General features: G+C 34.7%; 1 protein-coding gene across 3 annotated transcripts in view; it reads right to left on the minus strand.

Moving 5' to 3' along the window:
* Positions 1-10,127, minus strand: part of SPOCK3 (SPARC (osteonectin), cwcv and kazal like domains proteoglycan 3) — a 506,317-nt gene that overhangs the window by 246,814 nt on the left and 249,376 nt on the right. For all 3 annotated transcript variants that reach the window (XM_017887898.1, XM_017887896.1, XM_017887897.1), the window contains one exon: positions 4,534-4,648. In XM_017887898.1, coding sequence (XP_017743387.1) covers positions 4,534-4,648 — 115 coding nt within the window. The remainder of the gene's footprint in view (positions 1-4,533; positions 4,649-10,127) is intronic.

Raw genomic sequence — 10,127 nt, forward strand, 5'->3', positions numbered from 1 at the left:
TTTTTTTTTTTTTTTTTTTTTTTTTTTTTTTTTTTTTTTTTTTTTTTTTTATCCTTCGGTGTAAATGAAGTAAAAACTAACATGGCCAGTTTTGTCCTACAACAACTTCTTCAACCTTACTCTGTCTTATTATGCCGAATCTTTTTCTTTTAATATCAGCAGCATCGATTGGTGCCAGCAACACTGATCTAGAAACAGTGCTAATTATCTGCAGCTGCACAGACAGCAAGGGAACATAAAACACTGGGCTTCTTGCTCACAATATACAAAAACAATGAAACAATCACCCTCAGCTGTCAGCATCTGCAGATCTTTCCCCAAGGGTAACAATAGAAAAAGTGGATCACATTCAAAGCTTGGGAAACCCATCATGTATTTCATATTAAACCATCTAAATAATGGGTTATGTTACCATATTGGAAAAACATACTACAGCTAAAGTTCTTTCTCATTATTCATACCACTATTTTCTTTTAACTGGCAATGACAATGGTAACAGAAAGCGCAATAACAAAGATAACACCTGGTTTGAGACCAGTTCTTCACAGAAAAAGACATTTGGAGACAATATCCAAATATATAACTTTCAACATCACGTATTTGGATGGTTTACACCATCCTCTACACTGGCAGTGGTGGTCAAAGCTAGAGTAAAACTATGATTCACCTAATCATGTTATTTTTCTGGTTTCAGAGGACAATTATTGTTATTTAAAATACTAAGGAAGGAAAAATTTACTAATTATGTCAATTATTTACAAATCCAAGGACCTAGTAGTTTCTTAAAACCAATTTTTACATTCCTCATTGCATATTTAAATATCCTTCTTTAACAAGATCATGTGCCTTTCAGGGGTATGTATGGAGCTGGAAGCCATCATCCCAGCAAACTAACGCAGGAACAGAAAACCAAACACCACATGTTCTCACTTATAAGTGAGAGCTGAACAATGAGAACACGTGGACACAGGGAGGGGAACAACACACATTATGGCCTGTCAGTGTGTGTTGACAGTGGGGGGAAGGGGGAGTGAGAGCATCAAGATAAATAGCTAATGCATGCGGGGCTTAATACATAGGTGATAGGCTGATAGGTACAGCAAACCACCATGGAACACCTTTACCTATGTAACAAATCTGCACATTCTGCACATGTATCCCGGAACTTAAACTAAACTAAAATAAACATTTTAAAAATACTTCTTTTCCTTTTATTTGATAAGTCATGCATTCATTTATTCTGCCAATTAAAACATATTTGTTGATTGATGCCTGTACCCTCCTTAATTCATTTTCAACAAATATACACAAAGCACTAAGAAAACCATGTTTAAACCTAGATTATCTAGATTGGCATTTCAATTGATCAAACTATTTGTCAAAATTTTCTTCCTAAACATTTTACAAATGGCAGCTGTTTCACTAAACTCCTCAAAGAAAACATGTACTGAGCAGTAATGTAAGATCTAGGTCCACAGTGGTAAATAAGACACCTTCACTGAGCTTTCAGTCAGTCAAAGGAGATCGATGTTAGACAGACTATTACAAATGTTGTGAGCATTATAAGATGAGAAGTTTAAAATTCTAAGGCAATGGAGAAATGAGTGTGATATATTGTATTGGGAAGAGGAGACTGGAAAGTGTGTTTGAAAAATTGTGTTCCCCTTGCAGAAAGAAACGGCAGGTTTCCTTTCTCTTTTATGAGATCAAGGGAAAATGAATAAGTTGTTCCTTAAAAGGAAAAAAAGTAGCAATATGTATTCTAAACTATGCAAATGGCCAAAACTTGATTAATTAAGCCCACTTTCCCTGCTTTCTCTACCCCATCCCCAAAATACACACAATCCTCAAATCTAAGATCTAGATTATTTATATTAGCCATTTTTATTGATAAAGTGCTTGGCAAAGCTCTTCTTCCCTAAGTGTTGTATAAACATTCACTATGTACTGACATCCTCAAAGCAAATAAAGCATATCAAATATTAATCTTAAAATCAGTTTGTTGGAAACTAGTGATTTATTTATTGAATACAGTGTGGATTGAATGGAAATTTATAAATAGTCTCTATCAGAAATAGAACAGGACTAAATACTATTTACATAAAACATTTGGAAATTCACCCACTAAGAGCATATTAGTCTCCCCTCTGAACCCCCTGCACCACTACACCGAAGGCAAAGCTTCAGTAGTGCCCTATTAAGGATCTTTCGATTTTATATATTAAGGGATATTTGGCTGTTGGTTTCTGATAGTCTTTATCATGTTAAGGAAGATTTTTGCCTGTAGTTAAGTCGTTTAATACGTCAGAGAAGTAATGAGACAGCATAGTTGTAAAAAGCTTAGATTCTGGGGTCAATCAGTACTGATTGGAATTGAAGCTCTGAAAAATTCTAGCTTTGTAGTCTTGAGTCAGTTACTTTAACCTCTCTTAGCTTCAGTGTCCAGCAAGTGTCAAAATGAAAATATCTCTGACACAGACATGATATTAACTGCGAGGTCTTTGGTTGCTCTTTGACTTGGGTTCATGGGGCCAGGGGTGAAGTGGCAGGTGAATCTTTTCAAAGCTGTTAAATGTCTGCACATGGAAATCTTTCCCAGGGTGTCTAGAACTTGTGATAAAACAGCTTTTGCTTTTATGGGAGATGAACTTACGTAGTCTCTGTAACTTAGGTGAGAGATCATATACCAACCCCTTTTTTGTTTGTTTGTTTGTTTTGTTTTTGTTTTTGAGACGGAGTCTTGCTCTGTCGCCCGGGCTGGAGTGCAGTGGCCGGATCTCAGCTCACTGCAAGCTCCGCCTCCCGGGTTCCCGCCATTCTCCTGCCTCAGCCTCCCGAGTAGCTGGGACTACAGGCGCCCGCCACCTCGCCAGGCTAGTTTTTTTTTTGTATTTTTTTAGTAGAGATGGGGTTTCACTGTGTTAGCTAGGATGGTCTCGATCTCCTGACCTCGTGATCTGCCCGTCTCGGCCTCCCAAAGTGCTGGGATTACAGGCTTGAGCCACCGCGACCGGCCTATGAATCCCTTTTGACACCCTTCTCTTTATTTCACCCCCAATATACACACATTCACATACTAATATTTTTAAATTTGTTTGATTAATTAATAGAAAGGCCAAGAAATTTAGAATCCTAAGGAAATAAACAGAGAAATGAGTTTCTGGTCCAAAGCTTTGTTATCAATTTGAAAAATTAGCATCAAAATCAGGATTAACAGGGGATATGTCACTGATAACTGCTTCACCCATTTGTGCTTTCCCCAGAAGGCTAACTTTATAGAATTGTGATTTCCAAGAAGTCTTTTATTCTTTATATCACCAAACTGTTGTTTTCTTTCTCCCACTCCCTCTGTGTCTTCCACAAGTAAATTATTGATATACCATGATTCTATCCCAAGTGAACACATTTCCAAACCCCCATACCTTTGTTACATCAACCTCCCTTAATTCTAGAAATCTGCCACTATAGATTTAACGTTGTGAAATAAAGACTTCTAATCCTTTTGGCATGTAAAAGAGGGTGTTATGTATATGTGCTCTTACATTATAAGAAACATCAGTGTAACTTAAATATTTGTTTTCTAGAAATGTTATTTATATTCTTATTTTCCAATATTCTTATTCTTATCCTCTAACTCTTGGTGTGTTTGAGTAACAGAATTTATGTGCAAGTACACTAAAGCCAAAATCCAATTTTCTCTAAGCATACACAAATAGCAAAATTTTCTTTGTTCATTTGATTTAAAAGCAATACATAAATTAAATCCATTATCAAAGAAAGAATATTCACAAAAGTAACTTTAAAATGATAAGGGAAATGAATACACCACTTGTTTTAGTCGGCTAACCAATGAATTCTTGTTTGATTGTTGACGCGTTCAAATTTTTAAGACTCAGCACCAAACTACACAGGCTATTTCTAAATTACTGGTCCTTCCTCAAACAGAGCCCGTCTAACAGAAGCAGTGATGGTTGTCATAAGATACTTGAAATCTTCCCTTCCTCTTTAGAAATTGTGAATCAGCATCCAGGGAATAGATGTAAGGACTCCACCAGTATGAGTGACTCCTACAGAAGGTGTCCTGAGGAGTTCAAGTCCCAATTCCCTATTTCGTAAGTTTTAATCTCTTTTTATGAACATCAATCAGTTTCTCTCCTTTAACTTTCTAACTCTCTCCTGAGGGAAATAAAGATGTTTGAATAGCCACAAACAAAAATATGTGGAGGGAACAAAAGTTTAATTGTTCCTTAAACTTGAAAAAGCACAAACATCTAGATACAACATTTAAATATCATCTTTATACAACCTTCTTTATTTAATAATATATACCTCAAATTCTATAATCTGTAGTAATTGTGATTGATACCAATGTTTAACCCAAGTGAATCATAATTGTATTAACCAAGCTTCCGTAACTGCTTCAATAAAACTCTGCATAAAAGATTAGCAGGTGCTGCCAAATATTTATACTCTGCAGTTATTCCTGGTAAGGAGTGTTATTCAATCAGTGGGATTAAATTTAACAATGTTTACCTGTGTGTAAGCCTCCGGTGACTAATGCAGACTGCAGTCTGAGAATCTTGAGCAATGCATACTTTATGATGACTACATTTCATCTTTAAGCATGGATCCTTAGCTGGATCTAAAGCTAAAAAAAAAAAAAAAAAAAAAAATTGCACAGAAAATATTAAAATAAGCTTCTGTAAAATGGAGGTATCAAATCCCATGAAACACAATTTGATCAGGTAATTTACATAGTGCTTAATTGTAAACTTTCTTCACATTCTTCCTCTGTTAAGAGATACTTCTGCTTCTACCCACATAACTCAGAGTTAACAGCTAGCTGCAGTTTAGTCTCATCCACTCTATTCAGAAGCTAAGATGCACATACGCCTATGATCAGACAATGTGTTATCAAAATAGAAACTTTAAGACCCAAACTTTCTGTGGTTGCTACTACTACCTTCTAAGCAGCACAGGTGGTGAAATAAAGTTAGAGTATGTTACTGAAGTACTTTATGACAGTGGACAACTACAATCTATACCCTTGCTTTCCCTAGATAAATGCCGGTGGGTAAATAAAAGGGATGAAACAAACAAACAAAAATGTCAGTGAACATTAATGGATATCTTTGTTATCCAAAAACAGTCTGGAGCTGTATTTGGAGACTGGATGAATATGTCATAGTAAGAACTGAGATTCTGCATTTTCATTTTTACATCATTTGTGCATAACATTTGGACCACCATTTCTTCAAACAAACCTCTGTCTTGATGGCTGCCAACAAAAAGACTATGTGAAATGTTGATGGTTTCATTTTATAACAGCTTTATTTATATATAATTCACATACTACATAATTCGGGCAGTTAAGTTTACAACCAATGTTTTTCAGTATGTTTGCAATTGTAAAACTGTCACCACAATCAATATTAGAATAATTTCATCACCAAAAATACCTAAACATGTCCTCTTGTTATCATCCCCTATTCCCTCTCCCCTCCAACTAGTATTAGGCAACTACTCATTTAATTTCCATCTCTAGAGATTTTCCTATTCTGGACATTTTATATAAATTGAATGATAAAATTTGTGGTGCTTTGTGCCTAGCTTCTTTCACTTGAACAATGTTTCTGAAGTTCAATCATGTTGTACCATGAATCACTACTTCGTTCCTTTATATTGCTGAATATTATGCCATTGTACAGATATACCATATTTTATTTATTCACTAGTAGATATGCATTTTGACTGTATCCACTTTTTGGCTATTGTAAATAATACTGATATTGGTGATCATTCATGGTTAATCCCAGTGACACTTTTTTTTGTAATTTATTGTTGGGGGCAGACCAGAGGAGGACTTGGTAAAAATAAACAAAAGGCACTGAGTGTCCAGATTTGGTACATGCCAAAATTGACAGAAAGAAACAATGAAATACAGTAAACAAAAAGTTCTAGTGCACAAAGAGAAATAAAACCAGAAAAAGTGCATTTGGAATATGCAGAAGTATTTGGAAAGGCTCCAGGCTGACCAGTGGACATAAAATGTGGATTTGAGACAATCTTTGAGGGTAACTCAAGCTGATTCTTAAGCATATTTAATCAATAGTCTAAGTAAAGTGAATATATTTTGATAATTAATGCATTTTATTTATTTTATTATATTTTATTTTATTTTTGAGACAGTCTCTCTTTGACACCCTGGCTAGAGTTCAGTGGCGTGATCTCGTCTCACTGAAACCTCTGCCTCAGAGGCTTAAGTGATTCTCCTGCCCCAGCCTCCCAAGGAGCTGGGACTACAGGCACGTGCCACCACGTCCAGCTAATTTGTGTATTTTTAGTAGAGACGGGGTTTCACCATGTTGGCCAGGCTGCTCTCGAACTCCTGACCCCAAATGATCCACCCACCTTAGCATCCCAAAGTGCTGGGATTACAGTGGTGAGCCACTGCTCTCGGCCTGAAAATCGATGAACTTAATAAAATACAGATATAAGCTATAATACATATGCACATATATCTTACTGATTTCAATATATAAAGTATATTTCTGCAAAACTCTTGTTAGAGATTTTACATAACCATGAGTTTTAAAATAATGTTAACACATATCATTGGTGAAATATTAACTAACAGACATTTTGTATTATTCCATGCTAAAGTGGTCAAGACATTAAATGCATCTATTTGGAACACAAATGTTTCAATTTTCTACATACTAAGAGAATTTTTTAATAAGTAATGATAGATTAATTATAGCTTTCCCTATTTGGTCAGTAGCTTTAACAATGAAAATAAACTATATTACTTTTTCATTGTCTATAAGATGATAAATATACTTTGTTCACTATGCAAATATAAATTGCTACAACATTCTTTTCAGACTATCACAGTTTGAATCATCATTAGGTAAAAAATGTTGTCTTTGAAGTATTGCACTACAAAAGTGTGTGACTTCTTGTTGGACAACATAAAAGAAAAAAACACACAATAACTTAGAAGGCATCAAAAGTGTTTTGAGCTATTTCTAATGTTTAGTCTATGTTGATTTCTAATTATTAAAATTACTTTTTAAAATTCATTAAACAATTCTGCCTAACAATTAAATAATGTCATTGTTACCTGCCTCTGTACTACATGTACATATATGTCATATACTCCTTTTGAGTATATTTAATCTTGGACTTATGTTCTGAAAAAGGAGGGTTTTCATTTAGAAATAAAACACTATAGTACATATAAAATTATGATTAATCTAGTTATTATTTGAATGCAGACTGGTATGATTATAGCTATTTTTTTATTTACCTTATAAAATCTACATTTGAAAATTTCCAAAAGTTCTATGACACAGTTTTTTCATACATGTTCAAGAAAACAGAACTCAAAAATCGGCATACAGTGAAAACAGAACAAATTTAACAGATGAAAAATAATGTCATTAGTTTTACATAAGATTCTATGTAAATGACCAAATAAGAGAGGAGCAGGATTTGTCAGGAGGTGGAAAATATAGGAGAAAGTGAATATAAAGAATCAGATACATAGCATGTACAATAACAAAAAGACCACTTTCTGTGCGTGAGATTTTAACCATCTGTATTTTTTAGTAGAACTCACATTGTTGGCAGCCTAAAAAATACAAAACATTACACACTGTAAATACAGATGCCTAAGATTTTATTCTTGAAATCACAACAATAACACAACAAATTTCTCTTGGCTAAAGTCCATGGATTAGAATCAATCCTGTGCCTTAAAGAGACCTGGCATAAATTCGTCATCTCCCTCTGTTGTGTTCTTCTTTCCATCTTGTTTTCCATTTAACATCTCCTCTTCTGTTCTGCATGATTGTATTTAGTCTTCTCTCCAGCAACCAGTCAAACTATCTCTAGAAAGATTTCAGCAACTGCATTTGACTTCACTTGGCTATGTTCTTTTCTTCATCCTAATCTCTAATAAACTTTCTGGTCAGTGTAAACTAACCTGGGTACCTGATAAGTTTTTTTTGGTTGTGTTTCAGAAAATAGCATCTGTATTTTAAACAACTGCCACATCATGTATCCTTTGAGCGTCATTACATTTGCAATGTAGTATTTCCCTCAATCTTTTGCCAGAATACTTGTTTTTTAGTACAGAATTTTTCCTAGTTACTTCCAGACGAGCATAAACTAGGAAGAATCAGGCCTTACCCAGTCCATAATGGTGGGAATGCCTGAGGCAGCAAGGGTAGGTGATACCAGAAACAAATGTGAATGAAGCCCTGTATGTCAGCAAAAAAGAAATGTAATTCATGAGAAGTCCTAATGTGAAGGGAACAAGAAAGTAAGGAGGCACAATGCAGGCAACAGGTCAGGAAAAAAAACATGGGTGGTAATTTACAGCTAGGAGAAGAAAAGTTCGTATTGATATTCATATTTAGTGCATGTGGCGTGGGAAAAGGCAGTCACATCATTAAGGTGCAAAAAATGACATTAATGTTAGTATTAATAATTGAAATTAATTTTAACATGGAAGGCTGAAACTTTTAATCTGCACAAATTCTTCTCCAGATCTTAGCTGAGTTTGTTCACAAGTCTGTATTTTATATTAAATCTTAATAATTCTAAGCAAAATTACTCTTAAATCATGCTGTATGTAATGCTTGGTAAACTTAAGGAGAAACAGTGCACCTTAGCTTGGCCAATTCCAGATAAAAATTTCTTAAATATAATAGGAACTTAACCCCACTAATATTGACTCAGATTTGTGAAAGAATAGACTAGTATAAACTAATAATCTCCAATCTGCTAAGGTCATCTACATACCAAAGAATTTGAACCACATGATCTCTAAAATCATATTCTGCTCTCAAAGTGGATTACATTCTAGCATACAGTTTTGGCACCAGATATCATACAAGAATTGCATCTTGTCTCCAACAGATTCAACATTTTTATTAGCAGAGATGTATAAATACTTATTAATAATTAGAATACATTGTTAAGTGGAACCTACATAAATATATATAATATACACAGAGAGAGAGACAGAGAGATCACATGATAGTGAATGAAAGAAAGCTAGAATAAGTGACACCTTAGGTAAGTTTTAAAAGATATATAGGGCCCACCAAGTGCACAAAATGAAAGGAAACTCCAGTGTAAGTAGATAGAACAAATAGCAAAAATGTAGAAAAAGGATGCCCTACGCATGGAATGGCAAATAGTTCAGGACCAATGAACTATAAAATGCTCGTATCACCTGTGAGCATTGTGGAAAACACTGAACAGGGAGATAGAAGCTTCTTAGCCTTCCAGAGTTTTATCATTTTGGTAATGTCATGGCCTGGCATGATTTTGAGTAGAAGAGTGGCATGATTATGTATTACAGAAAGACCACACACAAGAATTTGGAGATGGTTTGAAGTGTATGTGATTAAGACAGGGATATTAACCAGCTGTATGAGACAGAACAAATAAGAACCTGATCTAAGATAAATGGGTGTGAAGATGGAGAAGAGGAGATGCATTTCAAAGATATAAAGGACACTGATTCAATAGGGTCTAATTATTAACTTAATAGAAGGGGGAAATTGGTCAGAAATGAAATAAATGGTGTTTGGTGGCTCCACTGAACAATAAATAAGATATTTGGTGGCAAGTAAAAAAATATAGCGAGTTAGTTGTAAGAAGTTAAAGTGATGAGCTTATCTTTCATATTAGTGAAATGCCTGTGGTGACATCCAGAGACAAATACTCAGCTATCACCTAGATATTTGGATCTAGTATTCCAAGGAAAAGTTAGGGGAAAGATGTCCCTCCAGTAGTCACCTTAAAGAATGTACGTTGGAAACAGAATCAGTCTTGTCATCTAGTTTGATTTTTAAGATGCTCAGCTTGATGACATATTTAGAGTAAAAAGATGGAAAACCTATTTTTATAGCCAACTCTCTTATCCTCTTTCCACAGCACATTTTTGCATTGGAACAGAGAACTCAGGCACCATCTCCCAGGTTTTACGCATACTGAGACCAGAATAATGGACAATGATTTTCTTGGAGTCATGAACTTCTCAACCATCGCCTTACTATTTTGAGAGCAGGGATGCAGAAACCATTAAAAAAAAAAAAAAAAAAAAAAAAAAA

This window comes from Rhinopithecus bieti, unplaced genomic scaffold (assembly GCF_001698545.2).
Source record: "Rhinopithecus bieti isolate Rb0 unplaced genomic scaffold, ASM169854v2 scaffold_16999, whole genome shotgun sequence".
NCBI lineage: Eukaryota > Metazoa > Chordata > Mammalia > Primates > Cercopithecidae > Rhinopithecus > Rhinopithecus bieti.